General features: G+C 38.0%; 1 protein-coding gene across 3 annotated transcripts in view; it reads right to left on the bottom strand.

Moving 5' to 3' along the window:
* The window catches only part of LOC132708052 (uncharacterized), a 122709-nt gene that overhangs the window by 61455 nt on the left and 41433 nt on the right, over positions 1 to 19821 (bottom strand). For 2 of the 3 annotated variants that reach the window (XM_060680159.1, XM_060680156.1), the window contains exon 4: positions 1240 to 1326. The exons of the other annotated variant lie outside the window; for it this stretch is intronic. In XM_060680159.1, coding sequence (XP_060536142.1) covers positions 1240 to 1326 — 87 coding nt within the window. The remainder of the gene's footprint in view (positions 1 to 1239; positions 1327 to 19821) is intronic. 3 annotated transcript variants of the gene reach the window in all.

The following is a 19821-nucleotide window of genomic DNA, read 5'->3' as shown; positions in this document are numbered from 1 at the left end:
CCCAGAATTCGATTTCAGAAACAGAAACACATTTAAAATTGTAATTTCAACATTCAACTTGAAATCAAGCTATCTCAAATAGGGACTGTTTTAGGAAGATTTATAAAAATCACACTAATAAGAATCAACATAACACTTTAATCAAAGAAAATTTCCCTACTCTTCAAATACAACAGTCCGCATGGCACAGTTGTCAGCTAACATCTTAAATACGGCTCTGGCTTGTGGTACACGTGCTGAAAAGAATGGTCTCTCCGCTTTACAATAGGCGAAGTAAAAACCATAAGGTTGTAAAAACGGTATATCGTTAGCAAACTTTATCTACATATCAAAAATTACAATCTCCTTGGATAAAAAAGAGGTGCAATGCAATACAATGCATTGAAAATTATATAATTTAATGGACGTGAAATTAGCCATTTAATTCGGCTGATGTACTGAAAATAAATGTGCATAGTGCAAAATTACAAAAAGGCGGTCACCATCCACTCAAACGTTAATGTTAAATAAACTTTTCTCGGCAAAAATGATGAAAGATCGTGCTTAAGAACCTGTGTTAAAATGAGATGCGCAATTCAACACAATGCATTGAAAATTATATAATTTAATGGACGTGAAATTAGCCATTTAATTTAGCTGAAGTACTGAAAATAATGTGCATAGCGAAAAATTAGAAAATGTCAGTCACCAACTTTAATGTTAAACTTTTCTCGGCAAAAACGATGCAAGATCGTGCTTAAGAACCTGTGTTACGTGTTCGGAATACATTCCAAAGTAGTTTTTGTTAAAATGATGGCATAAAAAATGGAGATAATTTAATGCCGCTGCTTTGACATGAATTTCAAACGTTTGGTAGAGAGATGAAGTACAATAAATCCTTCAGGCTCCCAAAAAGTAATTTCTCAACGCTGCAAACCTGATGGAACAAGTTTTTTATTCAAAGTAATACGAAAAATATAAAATCCACTACTAACTTTATGAAACATTTTGGTAAATGGAGGCAATTTTTAAACTCAATTCACTCAATTATATATCACTATCATACATATCAGACTATCAAAAATCGCCGAAAAAGTCAAGGCTCTCTAGAAGGTAGACCCAAAAAAATAAGAAAATAACAGGCATACATTAATTAACTTTTAAGAGGCATTACATACCGAATTATAGAGTTAAATAAAATAAGGTTATATATTCGTATTATTTCAATTATTCATTTCAAGTAGGCAAATACTTGCTTACCACATATCCGACTGGAAATACCACATCTGAGCATGCTGCTGACCACTTGATTGCGAGACAGGGAGATTCCAGGGTTTCCAAATCGATCTAAAACACCAGGACAGAAAACATGTTTTTCAGTTTAATTTCTTGTTGAAGACAACAAAAGAAAGCGATAAGCAATGGGTTAACCTGCGTCATTAAGCGCATTTGAAAATAATTTGCTTTAGACACTGCGTCGCACAAAGTGAATGAATAAATTAATGTATACAGATCTACTTAAACATATTGAAAGTTGAAAGAGTCCGAGATGAAAGAAAGGAATTAATTTATTAGCTTTGTGTCCATATTGGATCGGGAATTGCTTTTTAATGAAGTGCTACTTTGCAACGGTTCTTCATAATTCCGTTGCATTCTTCCGTTTTAGTTTTACTACATTCTGCGATGATAACCGACTTAAGACAAATTCGTGCGCCGGGTATTGTGTGTAATAAACAAGTTGTATTTTTAAAAATACCATTGCTACCAATCTACTATATCCTGTCGATTTCATAATCCACTTCTCCGAGAAGTATGGAAATTGTAAAATCATTCACGTTCTAGTGATGACTTTCAATTAATCTGACAGTATTGTGCAAGAAGGGACTTACAACTTTTTGTAGTTAGCCCGTTACTATTAACTGTTTGCTAGTTTAACCAGGTAAAACAAACCTCGGTTTAGAACAAATAGGTGTTTGATCTTTCAATGTAAAATGTTAGAAAATTATGTCAAACGAAATTTTCTACCATGACTATTTTTTCTTGAATTTCTTCTTAATTTGAAAATCAAAACATTCAAATTATTTCCATATAATACATATTTTCTCACCCTCATATTTAGCGGTATTCGAGAAATTAATTATTGACACATAAAAAATGATAAGTATTAATAGCGTATAACGAAATTTATTTGTGTGTGCGTTTTAAATTTGTTTAGAATATCAACTACCATCGATGACAATTGAAAAAGTTCATAAACGTTGTATTATTGTAGACTCCAATTTTAAATGGTTTGGATTTCAAAATATAATCAATAAATTACTTAAAATTCACATTAATTATCACTTCTAGTGGATAGAGCAAATTTGCAAAAGAAAAAACGATTATTAGCATAAAATTTACAAACTATAAACGAATAAATGGTGATTTTCAAGAACTTAATGAGTCTCTACCGATAATAAATCTTAACCCTGCATAACATAGAATATGCCTATATCTGATAGTTTTCCATAAATGTTAAACTTGAAATTGGCATTGAATACGTATGCATATTTTAAAATTTTAAGTATCTTTTATACTTTGGTCACCATGCATAAAAAAAATTACATCCTAGAAAGATTGTGGGGGTTTACTGTCTGTTTAATGTGTTCATTCCAGTTTTCAATCATTTATATCACAAAACGTGTATCAAAAATAAATGTGGGTAAACGCAGCCCCAGTCATTTTAAACAATATACCTCATTAAAGGTAAAGAGGGCTGAAAATTTAGAAGTCTTTTCACTTTGCGTAAATGCGCCCTCAAATTTATTTTACAAAGTTTTTAAGCATTTAACTTGCCATACCGAATAGCTTGTTAAACATAAAGTTTGTTTTACTTTGTTGTCAAAAGTCTTGCGAACTCAAAGCATCACTTAATTTTAAGTTGTATACTTTTCTAGATTAATAATGTATGACTTCGATGCACTTGAACATTTGTGTAGGTGGGGTTGATTTACGTAAATTAATAATTGTATTAGCATAGGTTTGATTCAAACATTGCATTTAAATAGTTCTCAAACAGGGACTGTTCACATAAGAGGTTGTTTACTAAATATCGCTTTATCATTTATTGAAAAGAATATTGTTTTGTAAATTAAAAAAAAATCCGCAGCTGAGAAAGATTTAAGTGGAAGTCGTTGTAAGTGAATTTAGGTAAAATTTTTATAATTTAATTGAGGGACATAGTATATTAAGCAACAAGTTTGATACTCGCCGACAAGTTTATCAATGTGTGTGTTACTGAAGGATGTGTGCCGTCACTGTCAGAACTGACAAACGTCAAAGTATCATGGCTACAATCTACCGAAAACATCGGATCTCCCCCGAACCCATAACTAAAATACTGGACATGATCGAAATAGTTGGCGACCACGAGTAACAAAGCTGCCGTCTTAAAGTGACGCTATTCGCACGCTTAATCATAATAATTGGATATTTTAGAGTAGAGAGTAGAAAACCTTTAAAAAAAAGAGATTTTTAGGAGTATATGTAATAAATATACGGAAAATTAAAGTGCAAAAATTTTTGAATCGTTTTTGATCAGAAATTACTAATTTCATTTAATTTCATTTAATTTTTAATTATAATTAAAAAATGATGATTGAAATGTTCTTTTTGTAAAAAAAAAATTAAATGAGGTTTTTTAACGTCACTCTTAAGCGTGTATTATTTATGTATTATAACATAACTAAAAGTGTATTTATGGCACAGGGTGGGCAAATAAGCGAGGTTGGCGGCTATGTCTCCGACACCACGAATTTTAGAGATTTGTGGTAAAGAAATTTATAACTAAAGTCACCACAAATAAATACTGGAAATAATGTTTCAGTTGTAGGTCAGTCATTTAAAACATCATAGTTCGCAAAAAATCGACCCGTTATGTCTATGTCAATAGCCTGCGCCCAAGTTTGTTAAAAACCTGTGCTAACTGCGTAGTGCTCAAAAAACTTTGAATTCTTTAGGACTTTTTCAGTTTTTGTGTTAAAGATCCGAAAAGATGCCGTAATCTAAGCCTAAAAGCAGTTCAATACATTTTATAGGTCCCGAGATTGGCCTCTTTAAAAATTGTCGTTTGAAATGAGAGTTTTAGCCATGTTTAGAGGAGATTATCAGCTAAAATGCTTATTCTACTCAGCAAGTCATGGGAAATAAAATTATACGGCAGATATTTGGCTTCTCTTTAAGCGCCCGCAGAATCCCGTAGGGCTAATAAATCCTTTGTTATCCGGAACTTCTCAGATATTTTCTCTCCACATAGAAAACAAATATCTGCCAGTACTTGACCCCATCGTAGTGCTATCCCGATATCTGCCTGAAGTCGAAGCTTCGGAAGCTTTATCTCCTCCACGTCGGACAGATGCTTTAACATTGCTTTCCACGGTGTATTTCCTCCGGCATGCATCATGTACAGTAACATCATTCAAATTACACAAAAATTATTTATTCTGATGAAGCCCATGCTTCTCATGTTTGAATACCACGTTTTTTCACTGTTACTGTCATCGTAACACATGAAACAACCACCTGAAGGGCAAGAGGCCAATATTTCATAATAAAAAACAAAACCATCCAAATTTTACTTTACCATATATTATAAGAAATGTCTGTGGACCAATACTTTTATCACAACTGGACCGTTTCAAGAAGCACACCAATCATAATAATTATTGCAATGTGGCTCAAGAGGATAGCTGACTTTCAGATAAGGTATAGACCGTTCATACATATAACCGGAAATTATTATAGCGGGGGATTTTAACATAGACATGCTTAGAGAAAATGAACACCTAAGTTCACAAATTTCTTCATTTAACTTTTTGCCTACAGTTTTTGAAAACGCAAGGGTAACGTCACATACAGCAAGCTGTACTGACAACATCTTAGTGAATTGTGAATACGGAAACACTCTAGTATTCGACGCTTTCATTTCTGATCATACTGCTCAGAAAATTACATTACCTTTAGAGAATTTTAAACAACATACGGCTCATTTTAAAGAATCTTTTCAGAAAAATATAAGCAAATCTTTATAAACTGTCTACAAGAACAAAAGTGGGAGGATGTAATTATGACAGAAACGGATGATGTCAATCAAGAGTGGAACTCTTTTATAAATCTTTTATCTACACTGTTTGATCAATGCTTTCCTAAAAAAACAATAAGAAACGCTAGTCGTGTAAGATCATATAAAGATAATGATAAGATTAGAGAATGTAAACGAAAACTAGATATCTTCTTAGTTTTGGCTAGACAAAATGCTCAATATAAACCGAAAATATGATAATCTTGTAAAAACTGAACGATCCCAGGCATATGACATTAAGCTTTCTGATAATAAAACCAAATGCATGTGGTCAATATGCAATGAGATTTTAGTGAGAAACAGTTTAGGCGCTAACAGTTACGGGCTAATCAAATTTCAGATCATTTTAATGAATATCTTTTATAAATCTTTTATCTACAATGTTTGATCAATGCTTTCCTAAAAAAACAATAAGAAACGCTAGTCATGTAAAATCATATAAAGATAATGATGAGATTAGAGAATGTAAACGAAAACTAGGTATCTTGTTAGTTTTGGCTAGACAAAATGCTCAATATAAACCTAAAATATGATAATCTTGTGAAAACTGAACGATCTCAGGCATATGACATTAAGCTTTCTGATAATAAAACCAAATGCATGTGGTCAATATGCAATGAGATTTTGGGTAGAAACAGTTTAGGGGCTAGCAGTTAGGGGCTAATCAAATTTCAGATCATTTGAAAGTTGTACCTGAATTATTGGAAACCCTAGAAAAAAGGCCGTTTTCCAATAAAATACCCCTAAATTCAGAGTCCATGTTTTTAACACATGTAACACCAGATGAAATCTGTTATTTTGCTGGACAAATTAAAATAAACATAGTAGTGGAATAGACAAGATTCCAACCAGTATAATAAAAATTTGTGTCCCGTATGTTAGTCAAGCGTTGTGTCTTTTGATTAACGAATATTTTGAAAATGGCGTTTTCCCAGACCAACTTAAGACAGGCTAAATAAAACCGGTCTATAAAAAGGGAGATCCAGAAATAATTACCAATTGCAGACCAATTAGCCTTTTCCCGGGTTTTCTAAAATATTTGAGATGGCTATTTGCAAAAGAGTTTTTTAGATTTTTTTAATAAATATAAAATGTTCAACAATCATCAGCATGGTTATGTAGCCCCAGCTGTCGTGTCGTGGCTAAGGGCCTGCACAAGGTATAACGGTGCCAACTGGCTTGTAGTCGGTTGATAAACCAGGCGTCGGGTGCAGGCTCGACGAGTGGGCACGCGACGCGGGGGGTCTGAGCTTCACCACTTGGACCAAGAGGAGTAAACCTCAATAAAAATCCTAAATCCTACGGTGGGGGGTCGGGCCTAGGGGCTGCATGGCTGGATAGAAGATCAGTCTCTACCGAACCCAACCCCGAGGCACCGGGCGCACCTTGGGGAAGGAAGCCTTACCTCTGCATGCGGGGCTCTGCAGAGGTGGACCGTTTGTTTCCCTAGCTACTCGTGGGACCTTTATGGAACCAGAAATGAAATGTGTAAAGGACAAGGAGGAGCGGTCCCAGGGCGGCTCCAGCAAGCAGGGGCGTCCTCAGGAAGGCCCCCTCGAATGGCGATCTGAACAGGATCCCCAGGTCGCCAGCGGGGTGGAGGGCTCGGTACAAACCGGGAACACCACCTCGATGACACACCGCTCCAGACATAGGAGTGGGGCGGAAAAAAGGAGGGCGAAGAAGAAGAGACTCGCGGTGACGGTTTCGGAACCGCAGACAGGCTCTCTTTCGGCGCCCAGGAATCCTGCCACGCCATCAACGGAGGGCTCCATAGGGGGCACATCGGAAACGGCAGACGGGAAGCGGAAAAGAAAAATGGGAGAGACCACCCAGGTTGGGGCACCTGCCGGGGGTCGGCGGCCGACACGCGGCCCGGCGAAAGCTGGGCCCGGGAAACGGGAAAGCTGGGCCGTCCCGGGGGGGCTCGGTCCTATGCACAAGCGGCGGCGGGGGGGCCTGAACTGGTGGTGGGCCTCAGAGGACAGGAAACTGACCTGTCTTCCGAAGACCTACTGCGGTTCATAGGGTCTCTTAACCTCCGCATAAGCATCTATATCATGCAGGGGGGCAATACACCCCTCTCCGGATACGCTCGGTTAGGCTGTGGAGGAGCCACATCCTGATCGAGATGATGGATGAAGAAACCAGGGAGTGGGTTCGCAGGGAGCTGACCAACGTCAGGCCCTGGGGGCTCGCAAACCCGGTGGAGGTCGATCCGGAAGGATTGAGACTGAGAAGGGCGGCGATCTAGATTCCGGGCCTCGGGGCGGGTGTCTCGAACGAGGCACTAGTCCGCTGCCTGGCAGCTCAGAATGGCCTAGATTGCCGGGCCTGGAGGGTCTGGTAGAGGATGGCGGATGCAAGGGGCACAAGGTTGGTGGTGGGCGTGGACGAGAAATCGGCAAGCGCCATCACGGTTAAGGGCTCACTTCTCTTCTGCCTGGCGACTCAGGTAAAAGTGAACCTGGCGGCGCCGAGACCTCCGGAGGGCCCTCCGAAGAAGCGAGAACCGAGAAGGTATCTCGGATGGAAGTTGACCGGGGAATCCCATCAGGATCCACCAGTCAAGAAGCGGAAGCGGAAGGAGGTGCTGCCTCGGGCTCGGATTCTTGCTGAGGCTAGCATCGTGACCCGCAGGTGGTATTCCCGTAATAACATCTTCACGGGGATATTACAGATTAACCTGCAACACAGCAGGGTTGCAACGGGCCACTTATGCAGGAAAATTTCGGAGGGCGGTACATCCATTGTACTGATCCAAGAGCCCTGGATTGTAAAATCAAGGGTTAGGGGCTTATCTCTGGGAGGATCGATGCTGCATAGTGTCGACTCCTTAGAGGGCGGTCCCAGGGCCTGTATACTAACCATGGGGCTGGGGGCCTTTTTCCTAAGGGACAAGGCGTCCAGGGCTCTGCTCCCGGAAATAACTGGGTGGTGTGTCTGTGAGGAGGACTCTATGTCGGATCATAGATACATCACCTTTGGGTTGGAGATGGGTTTTCGGGAACCCGTTAGATTTAGGAACCCCCGGGCAACAAACTGGGAACTCTATAGAGAGGAGCTCGCTTGGCGCCTAGGGGGCTTACCAAGGAAACACCGGACAATGGAGGAGATTGACGAGGCCGCCGACCGAGTCAGCTCCGCTATGATGCGGGCGTTCGAGAATAACTGCCCTGAGACAGAGGAGCATAGGGCGGGGAGCTCTTCCCTGGAGCGTATCAGGAGGAAAGTGCGGAGGCTGTTGAATACAGCGAGGAGCAGCAGCCAAGGTGCAGACTGGGATCTCTATAGGGAGGTCCGCAGACAGTACAAAAAAGAACTACGGGCATCACAGAGGAGGGCCTCTAGGGGCTACTGCGACGGGGTAATGAATACCCTGGACGCGGCTAGGCTCCTTAGGGTACTCAGAAGTGACCCTGCGGGAAGACTGGGGGTGGTCCGCAGGACCGGCGGTATCTACACAGCGGGACCAGCGGACACATTACAACAGTTGCTGAACACGCACTTCCCAGGGTCCGCTGATCCGGACACAGGGGGGAATATTGAAGCCGGGGGTCGTCTTGGATGCGACTACGCCACGGCAAGGAGGGTGGTTACCCATAGTAGGCTGAGGTGGGCTATTGACAGCTTTGGTCCCTTCAAGTCGGCGGGCGGGGATGGAGTATTTCCGGCTCTGCTGCAAAGGGACGGATGTCTCCTGACCAGCCCGCTGATGGACCTGTTCAGGGCCTCCATTGCGAGGGGGTACGTGCCCGAGCTGTGGAGACACAGCGGGGTAGTGTTCATTCCCAAGGTAGGGAAGAGTGACTACAAGGACCCGAAGTCGTACCCGCCCGTTTGCCTCACCAGCTTCATTATGAAGACTCTGGAGAGGCTGGTGGACCGGTATCTGAGGGACTGGGTGGAGCTGGAGGCCCTTTTAGAGCCAGCTCAGCATGCGTACCGAAGTGGCGGGTCTGTGGGCTCAGCTCTTCACCATCTGACTTCCAGGTTGCAGGAGGATATGGGCTCGGGACGGCTGTCGGTGTGCGTGTTCGCTGACATCGAAGGGGCATTCAATAACACGGCCTTGTACTCGATCTGCAGGGCGGTGGAGAGTACTGGAGTGGGGACGGCCATTGTAAGGTGGATCCGCTCCATGCTAACCGACCGGAGGGTCGAGGCAAGACTGGGTGGGGAGCAGGTCTCCATCGGTTCATCACGGGGTTGTCTATAGGGCGGGGTCTTGTCCCCGTTCCTGTGGCGCCTAGTGGTGAACGAAATATTGCATATTCTGAGGGAAGAACACGGGGTCTATGCTCAGGCATATGCAGACGACCTTGTGATAATGACACAGGGGACGGACGTGAGGAGGATGCAGGGGCTCCTGAACGGGGCATTGGCAAGATTCTCACAATGGTGCCTGGACAGCAAATTGGCTGTCAATCCTGGCAAGTTGGAGATGGTCATCTTCACTAGAAAAAGGAAGATGGGGTGCCTCTTGCTGCAAGCTGAAGTGTCAAGTACTTGGGCGAATGGTTGGACTCTAAGTTGACCTTCCAGGAACATATAAGATCAAGGACCAGGTCGGCCTTTGGAGCTCTGTGGGCGTGCCGGAGAGCGGTAGGGGGCACTTGGGGCCTGGGGCCGAAGATCATGCAGTGGATCTACGGCACCATGGTGGTGTCTATGCTTACGCATGGGGCAGTGGCATGGTGGCCGAGGACCAAAAGAGCGGGAGCAAGGCTAGTTCTTGAAAAACTGCAGAGATTGATCTGCCTCTGCGTAACGGGCGCCATGAGAACGGCAACCACGAGGGCCCTAGAGGCTCTGGTGGGGTTGCCCTTTCTGGCGGATCGGGTGCAGATGGAGGCGGCCAGGATAGCTATGAGGCTGGCGAGCTGGGGGCTCTGGAGGGAGGGAACCTTCAATCGGGGTCCGTACGACATTTTAGAGGGCTGTCGCGGGGATCGCGGGGTCATGGGCATGCCGAGTGACGTCATGATCCCCGAGATGACCTTCTTTGGCAAATTGACCTTTCTCTTTCCATCAAGGAAAGATTGGAGAGAGGGCAGAGTCGGCTCCTGGGATGGGCTTGTCTGGTACACGGACGGGTTCATAATGGGAGATCTGACCGGAGCTGGAGCGTACTGCGAGACAACGGGATCGAGCTTGTCGGTCCCTCTGGGTCAGTACTGCACTGTGTTTTAGGCGGAAATTTTCACTTTATTGATGGCGGCCAGAGAGGTGCTTGGTCACGTTGGTCCGGATCCCGGGTCACACCGGTATCCGGGGCAATGAGGCAGCGGACGCCTTAGCCAGAGCTAGCATAGGCATATAGGGCCAGAGCCCCGCTTGGGGATCGCCCCGTGTGTGAGGCGGGTACCTCTCGAAGCCTGGGCGGGAGACCGGGCCGCGGGGGGCTGGAGAGTTGCTCCGGGAATGAGGCAGGCAGGCTTATGATGGATGGGCCCGCCCTTCCTCGGACCAGGGAGCTGCTTAGATTGACCAGAAGGGAGTGTAGAGCACTAACAGGGGCCTACACAGGACATTGCAGACTTAGGAGGCATCTTTGCTTGCTAGGCATTGGAGACGACCCGGAGTGTATGTGGTGCATGGAAGGGGAGGAGCCCCGTATCATCTGCTCACCGACTGCCCTGCCTTGACATGGGCAAGATTGGTAGCCTTCGGAACGGCCCTGATCTATCCGGACTCAGTGAACGGTATTGGGCTAAAGGAGTTACTGACCTTCTATAGGAGGCGCGGCATTCTGGACGCCCTCTAGAGCGGCCTGGGGGCACAACGGGCCCATTACCAATACCAATACCAATGGTATAAATCAACAGAAACCGCTATATTTCAATTTATAAAAACAATTTTAAAACACTTGGTCAGGGAGTTATTGCTCAAAAAATTGGATCTATACGATGTAAGAGGTAATGTTCTAAAATTGTTTGAATTATACTTAATAGGAAGGACACAACAAGTAAGAATAACCCAAAATGGCAGTAGTTATTTTTCGGATATTAAGGAAAATAGTCTGTGCATAACACAAGGTAGTATTCTTGATCCAATTTTATTTATCATTTTTGTGAATTTTTGTGTATTTTGTAACACAGTCAGAAGAAGAGAGCATAATATGCTATGCGGATGATACCAACCTGCTTGTAGGTAGAAATAGGAGGTTAGTGATAAAGGCAACGATATTTTTACAAGCGCTTATGACTGGTTTCTAGGAAATAAATTGATATTAAACAAAGAGCAAACGAATTTAATTATGTTTTGAACTAAATTATATAGAGTTGAAATACCATCAGGAATAGGGATAAGTATATAGCGGCTCTATATATATATATATATATATATATATATATATATATATATATATATATATATATATATATATATATATATATATATATATATATATATATATATATATATATATATATATATATATATATATATATAGCTGATGATGATAAAAACATAAGGGTGAATGTCGAGTTCGAAGTTCGTCAGAAAAAATGGAATATTTTAATTTCGTTCAGTTATTTTTTTTATTTTTGTATATATATATATATATATATATATATATATATATATATATATATATATATATATATATATATATATATTGTATTTTTGTTATAGTATACTATGGTAAGTTAATTGTTATGATTATTTTTCATAATAAAACATTTATTACCTAATTCATGGGATTGATAATAAAAATTGTTTAAAGGTTTCAAGGTTTTTACTTGTAAATTTGTTTCCGTTAAAATAATTGTATTAATTAACTACAACAACTAACAAGTAACTAACGCCTAAGTAACAACTAACCAAAACTATTAATGATTGAATTGGAACCCTCTTAGGGGAGCAGTGAAAACCAATTTGGTAGGTGTGTTTTCTCTTAATAAGCCAGGTTTTCTTTCTCAAACCAGACCTAATTTGCTCAGATATGTTTAGGGATGTTTTAAGGATTTTAATTGGTAAGATATCTCCCTTTCCCGCCGCTCTTATTTGTTGCCCTACAATTAAAACCGATTAATTAAAACGATTCTTTTATCAGCAGCAGAAATAGGTACTTAAAATTATTTCCAGTATTTTCTTTTGTTGATTTTAGTTATAAAATGTTTTACCGCAAATCTCTGCAATTTATAAATTCGGAGATACAGTCGCTTACCTGACATGTGTCAAACCTGTACAAAAATCTTTAGCCGGATTTATTATTTTGTGGCGCAGATGTCAATCTTCGCTTACTGGGATGTTTTCCAAAACCGAATCCAAGGCCACTCTTCCCTATCAAATGACGTGGTAAAGTGACGCTTCCCCCACGCTAGGTCGGTGTGTAATTACGTCTTTTAAAGACGGGAGTAGAAAAAAAATCAGTTAAATCATTTTAATTCAATATTAAATATTCATTGTAGATGTAAAGTGAGAAACCTAGGCGATAATGATACTTCCTACCAATTCGGGTGGTTTTCCATGAAAGATTATTGCGTGGGTGACTACGCGGTTTCTGAATTCGGAAACCACTTACCTAAACGACGCTACAATTTAGATCATCGTAGAATTTAACAGCGGGTGATGCCGGAATAATAGACGCTCCAGTCGATTCGAAAACCCATATTAACTAAATTTAATCAACCGGAGCGTCCCCTTGGTTAATCGCCTATTCATGCATTATTCTGATTTTCAGCAGCGCTAATTAAATTGACAGCAACTTTTATTAATATGAATATTTTTAGTTGTCCCACACTGAAAATATACCACGGAAATTGGTACCCATAAATACTACTGTGGTAATTTTCGGATTTTGCTGTTTTTTTGCATTCGGACTGTTACAATTAATTTATTTCTTTTTATTAGGTGCCAACCTACACCGTGTGCCAAATAAAACGATCCAGTATACGATCTAGAAAGCCATAGGAGATACGAAAAAAAAGTTTCGTACAAAAGTTTCTTGGAATCTCCTCAAGATTTAAAATATTATAATTTTGTTGATACAGGGTGTGTCAAAAGTGTCCCTCCCGACATCACTATTGTTATTTTAAATGGAACACCCCGTCATTTAATTGAATCTTTGGTTAAAATAAAAGTCACATTCTTAAGAAATCCTATTTGAATTTTGCATTTTGCATTTAGGCAGAAATTGAAGTTGTGTTTTTTTTTCATATTTTGATTGCCCTGGAGATAATGATGATATACTCAATCAGTTTGACAGTTGCGCCTCAACTTTTACAAGGTGTTCCAAATAGGTGGTGACGTTTTGGCGAATTCAATTAACAAAATTTCAAGATTTTCAAATGAAACACCCTATATTTTTATTCAGATATCAATTCTAGGACACAAAATAAGGTAAGTTTGTAATTTATGTTATATTTAAATTTTACTTAATATTTGATATTCGAGGATTAAGACAACACCCTTATAAATTCTTGTTAAATTAGCTGCCCACATTAGGTCACTTGTTGGCAATATTAGGTATTTTTTTAATAGCAGAGACATGATACAACTTCTTTTAAAGATATAATACTCCATACGTTTTAAATAGAAATATGAAAAACAACAAAAACAAACAAATGTCAAAGTTTGTTTATACCTTAATGCGTTAAAGACAAAAAGATTGTCATGTCATTTTTAACATTTTTAAATATTTTGATATTTCTTTTTTGTTTTCATGCCAGATGAAACGAGCATTTTAAGAAGAACATTTTTAACTAAACTTTAACGAATTAAAGAACTCTCTTTAGTTTACTTATTGTTTTATAGATTTTTTTATTCAAATTTCTGACCTTGTTTAGGTAGCCTATAAACTTTAATTATTTGCTTTTGTTATTAGGTATTTTCAACCAAGCGAGATAATTAACTATCAAAATGTTTCTTTAAATATGAACTCTGATGTTTTATTAAATCGGTATTGTTTAAAAAATACCTGCCAACATATTGCCAACAAGTGATCTCAACAAGAATTTATACGGGTGTTATCTTAAACCTGAAATATCTCAAAAAGTAAGTAAAATTGAAATGTAAGATAAAATACAAACTTACCTTATTTTTTGTCCTGGAATTGTTATCTGAATAAAAATATACAGTGTTCCATTTGAAAATCTAGAGATTTTGTTAACTGAATTCACCAAAACCGCATCATCCATTTGGAACACTCTGTATAAGCTGAGGCGCATCTGTCACACTAATTAAATAGTGCATCATCTCCTGAATCTGTGGTTAAATTTTCACACACAATTTTATTTTATTTTTATCAAAATATGAAATAAAACTCATAACCCCAATTTCTTTCTAAACTATGCAAAATTCGAATAGGAATTTCTTAAGAAAGTGACCTAAAGAATTCAAAAAAAGTCGGAATATATCGGGTGTTCCATTTAAAATAATAAAGTTTATGTCAGGGGGACACTTTTGGGACACCCTGCATCCACAAAATTATATTTTAAATATAGTGTATAGTGACATGTTTTTGTAAATTTAAACAATGCTAAAAACAACAAACACACAAATCCGAGTTCGATACCCCGAAAAACTAATTTCAACACTAGGAAAACCATCAAACTTTTCTCAACTACTAAATGCTGTAATAAATGTATCATAGCATCAACTTTCGGAAAAAGTAAAAATTAGTTCTTTCAAAAGGTTCCAACTTCGTTCTTGCCCTACGAATTATCCCAAAAGAGGAAATTGTTTCAAATATCGAGTCTATCCTAAACAAACTGCCATCTCAAACAGGTAATGAAATTCAATTTGAAACCGCGAAAATTCTTAAAAAATCAAAATCTCCTAAATCCAATATTGCAAAGCCTGAATGCATTGCCCTAAAATCTCTAAAATCTAAACCAGACGTCGTAATCCTAAAAGCAGATAAAGGAAATGGTCATGGACACAAATTAATATCAGGAAAAGATTCAAGATATTCTTACAGACGGATCATATCGCCAACTTAAAAAAGATCCTACGTCATCTATGGATCGCAACCTTAAATCTGTTATTAAGGCTTCTTCTCTATCAGACTCCGTGAAAAAATCTGTCACCCCGTATTACTCTAAAATTCCTCGTCTCTACGGACTCCCAAAGATCAACAAACCAGGATTAACCCTTCAACCTATTGTCAGCATGGTTCTCCAACATATTCTTCAGCAAAATATCTAGCTTTCTTATTAAAACCTCTTACAGGGAAAATTGATAGTTTCGTACTTAATTTCTTTCACTTTATTGAACAATTAAAAAGCATTACATTAGATACACAAGATATTCTAGTTAGTTTCGACGTAGAATCTCTACCAAAGTTCCTATTCCTGAAACTCTCAACATCATTTTAGATATATTAAAATCCGAGAATCTAGAACCAAACCTTCTCACCTTAATCGAAAAATGCTTGTCTGGAACACATTTTTCTTATAAAGTTCAAATTTGTGAACAAACGTCGGGAACAGCTATGGGTTCCCCACTATCACCAGTGATCGCGACTATATTTATGGAAGCCTTTGAGAAGAAAGCTCTCGGCACCTCTCATCTAAAACCAAAATTATGGAAACGCTACTTCTAAAAAACCCCTGTAGATTTTCTTAGACGTTTAAACTCTATACCTCCTAACATCAGTTTTACTATTGAGTTGGAAACTAATAATCACCTTCCATTCTTAGATATTCTTATCAATAGAAAATTAGACCTAACATTTGGTCATTGTGTTGAAAACCTACGCACACAGACCGATACCTTAATGCATGGTCACATCACCATCCGGCCCAAAAATCATCGGTTACCAACTCTCTGGTTTACAGAGCCGTGAAACAATCTCAGCCTGAATCAATGATCCCAGAATTAAAACACCTTACTACTCTGAAGCCAACAGGTTAATTGGCGAAACGTAAGCAGGTTCGACTCGTCAGCAAAAACCGACGCAGGAGGTATGCAAAAGTTTTGTAAAAAGTAATGCCAAAAACAGCTAAAGAGCCGTCCTTGATTCAATAATTAATATTAAAATAACACAAACAACGTTGGTATATTTTAATACGTCCTCAGTTTGTGATATCTGTCAATTCTCCTCAACTCAAAAACGCCGTGTAGCTTTTTTGTTGGAGAACTTTTAAAAAACGTATTTCAAAATCAACTTCAATACTTGGCATTCTATATAATTTATTTAAATCAGAACGCTTTTAGATCATCAGATGATCTAATTTGAATCCGTCCACTCTCTTTGTTTGGTATTACAACGCATTATTGGAACATAGTTAACACAGAACACAACTAATTAAAATCGTTTATCAAGATAATTGGGCAGTGATTTATAGAGGGCAGGTCACTTTATCAGACACTTATAAAATATGAAAGCTATTCCCAATATGTAATCAATTTTATCCATTTAAATAATTTTTTCTTCCCTTTTTGAATAATCGTGAAGACATGTGACATTTTTTGACTACCTATTGTAAATATATCAAAGTATTTGAGTTTTTGAGGTTAGGGTTATAAATAACCAAAACTAACCAAAACGGCACATTGGTTTTTGGTTTATTTAGGTCAAATGATAGGTAGTTAATGAAAAGTTATTTATTCAGAAAAAGTTAGTTAGCTTAAAAGTTACGAATCATTATATATATATATATATATATATATATATATATATATATATATATATATATATATATATATATATATATATATATATATATATATATATATATATATATTCACGTATTGATTCACGGATGGAAAAATGTGATGACACTATATTCCGGGATATCCTGCCCCCATTTTTTTGGTAAGAAAGGCATCTACTGCTGCAGATATTCATTACTTGTTTTATAAAATTGTGTAACCGTCCTTTTCAAAAATTCTTCAGCAATATCAGTACCACTATCTTTCAATTTCAACATTAATTGATGGACCATAAATTGAAGAAACAGATTGGTTGTTTCTGAGTTAAATTGTCTTTTAATTGATTGATTTCTTTTGCAGCTTCAATTGCCGATACAATCTGACCTTCAAGATTTAAGACTGCTTCATAAAAACTTGCTGACTAAGCGTGTAAAAAATAAAACGACAATTAGGATGCGGGATTTTCAAAATGCCAGTTATGCTATAGCCGAGCATTTGTTGATTTTCCGTTTCAGCTTATATGTCTTCACAATAACGCTTTCGTAATCTACGGGTAGCCCATCTGCAGCATACCTTTATACAATACCTATCAATTCTTTTTTCAGAGATGATGGTAATTTCGTTATTACATTGTTAGTTCCTTGCCTAACTGTACCTCCGAAATGGACGTTGGTATTCTCCCCACAAAATGCGGCAACTTTTCCTGTGAAATTATTATCTGTCAATACTTGGTTTAAATAATTGACAATGACGTCAGAAGCTTAACCAGGTTGGTCTTGGAAAAATTTTTACTTGCACATCTACGTAAGGTGGAAAAAGCGCACTACAATGGGGTATTTCATCATCATCTTTTAATTCAATCATTGATGTAGGCGTCAAAACATTTGCTACAATAGCTCCTGATTTCGTACGCGCATGTACATTTGGGATTAAAACATGATTAAATCAATTTCGATGCGCAATTATTAGAACAAAAACTATGGTTTTCTTGTATCGTACCTAGACGCCCTCTGGCGAGAGGATATTCAAGTCCTTCAAAGTTGGCGCGAAAGTTGGCCCAATTTTTTAAAAAATCTAAGAACTCGAACATCATTTGAAACATATAGTTTTCGCTTACTACTATGATTGTTAGCCTATGTTCCAAAATTCTTTGAAATTTTTCCAGCTCCTCAATATTCACTATAAAATACGAATAAATGCGAAATGCTCATCGCATCTTATTTTCATGCTTTGAGTGCATGTTGAGCGACACAAAACACAAGTAGGTATTATGATTTTACAACGTTCCGCATGAAACATTTCATGCAAAAATGGACAAAAATTTTCTGTCGCATTACGACAACGCGACTGGCTCTATTTCCGTTTGCTTTTTCGCAACGAATTGTAAAACTCATCCGTTTTTCAGAACCGGGGAAAAACATATTCCCCGTACACGTTTGCATAATAAAAATAAGCAAAAGATAAAAACTGCTGAAGAAATTGGGTGAAAATATAGAAGCTCCTGCATGTTGTACTACTAACAAAAATTATTTCACAAACGTCTCGCCTACTTGGTATTTGATCTAACATATTATTGCAATATTATGTTTTCTGTCAATTGCAATTTTTGCCGTAAAATAGGTTTTTAGGTTTGGGTTTGTTAATATAATACACCAATGGTTTCAAAATATTCTCTCTCTGTATATGTACTTTCTATTATCTCATACATACAACCTGTTATGATACTCAAGTTAGCTCAAGTTCATTCCTCATGTGAAGTCCGTTATTTTAAAGACTCTTCAGTATAATGCAGTGTGCATTGTGTTCGAAACTCGTTGTCATTTATCTCGGTTATGAGTAAAACTAGAGGCTTGCAATTTGAGGGTCATGGTGCTAGTTTTTTGTGAAACGAAAGATGCCGCCACCAGAATGTTCTTATCCTATTGCGTTTCTGAGCTACATTGCGATCTTGAAAATTTCACGATTTGCGGTGCCCTTGATATTTAAGCTATAAAAAAAATACGTCTATACAGATTTTATTTTAATTTTTGGAATTATGACATAAAGTTGTTACCATTTGTTTCTAATTTTAATTGATGAAGTGTAATTTTCGTTCTAATTTATTATTTTAAAAAGTTGGCTTTAATGAATGAAATTAATGTTTTGGCGACAGTTAGGACAAATCCTACAAATTCTTGTAAAATAATTGAGGATAGTGTTGGCGTCCCAAAATCTACGGTTCAAGCATTTTTAAAAAGCACAAGTTTAATCCTGATAAATTTAAGTTTGTAGCAAATTTTTTCAGATTTTTATTTTTGAAATTATGTTATAAAGTTGTGTATGTTTAAATGCGAACAGCATTTATAATTTTACGTCATTGTATTGCATATATATATATATATATATATATATATATATATATATATATATATATATATATATATATATATATACAGGGTTTTTCATTTAAAACTCCGCACGCCAATAAGTTCAAAACGAAAAGAAATATTTAATTTATGTAAAAAGTAGTCAAAGTGTGGGGTAGATATTTCCTAAAGTTTAAAAAATTCGACGCCTGCAAAGAGCTGGGCGTCGCGACGCGTCGAAAAATTATTCGATTGCAGAGACTTTGGAAATACGCGCATACAAAAGTACATATTATTTAAGAACTTTTTTGTTATTTACTCAAACTTATTTACTTTACCCGTTTCTAAGTTATACCGATTTAAAGTAAACATTTCTTGATTAATAAAAAATGTGATTAACGCTTATTTTTACAAGTATACCATGAATGTTAGTTACTATGGCTACCATTGTTATCGCAGTTGTTTTAAGTGCAATTACAAACGTAAGTTGTTATTGATGTATCAAAAAATTGTCACATTTTGTCACAAGAAATATCCAAATTTGTTCGGTTTAAAAAAAACTAAGAATTATTATGTGAAATTGGTGCAATTTAGCAATGAGGAAAAAGTAGACATGTTACTGGTGTTTGGAGAATGCAGATGCAATTGTAGAGAAGCAAAAAGAGTTTACGCACGGCGTTATCCGCATAGAAGAGTCCCCGATGCAAAAACCTTTTCAAGTTTATGTAAAAACTTAAGAGAATATGGCAGCTTCATAAAACCTAAAAGAGATAGGAA

Source organism: Cylas formicarius, unplaced genomic scaffold, assembly GCF_029955315.1.
Source record: "Cylas formicarius isolate icCylForm1 unplaced genomic scaffold, icCylForm1.1 PGA_scaffold_10__41_contigs__length_53128322, whole genome shotgun sequence".
Lineage (NCBI taxonomy): Eukaryota > Metazoa > Arthropoda > Insecta > Coleoptera > Brentidae > Cylas > Cylas formicarius.
The sequence above is the reverse complement of the archived record's forward strand: the minus strand, read 5'-3'. Positions and strand labels throughout refer to the sequence as shown.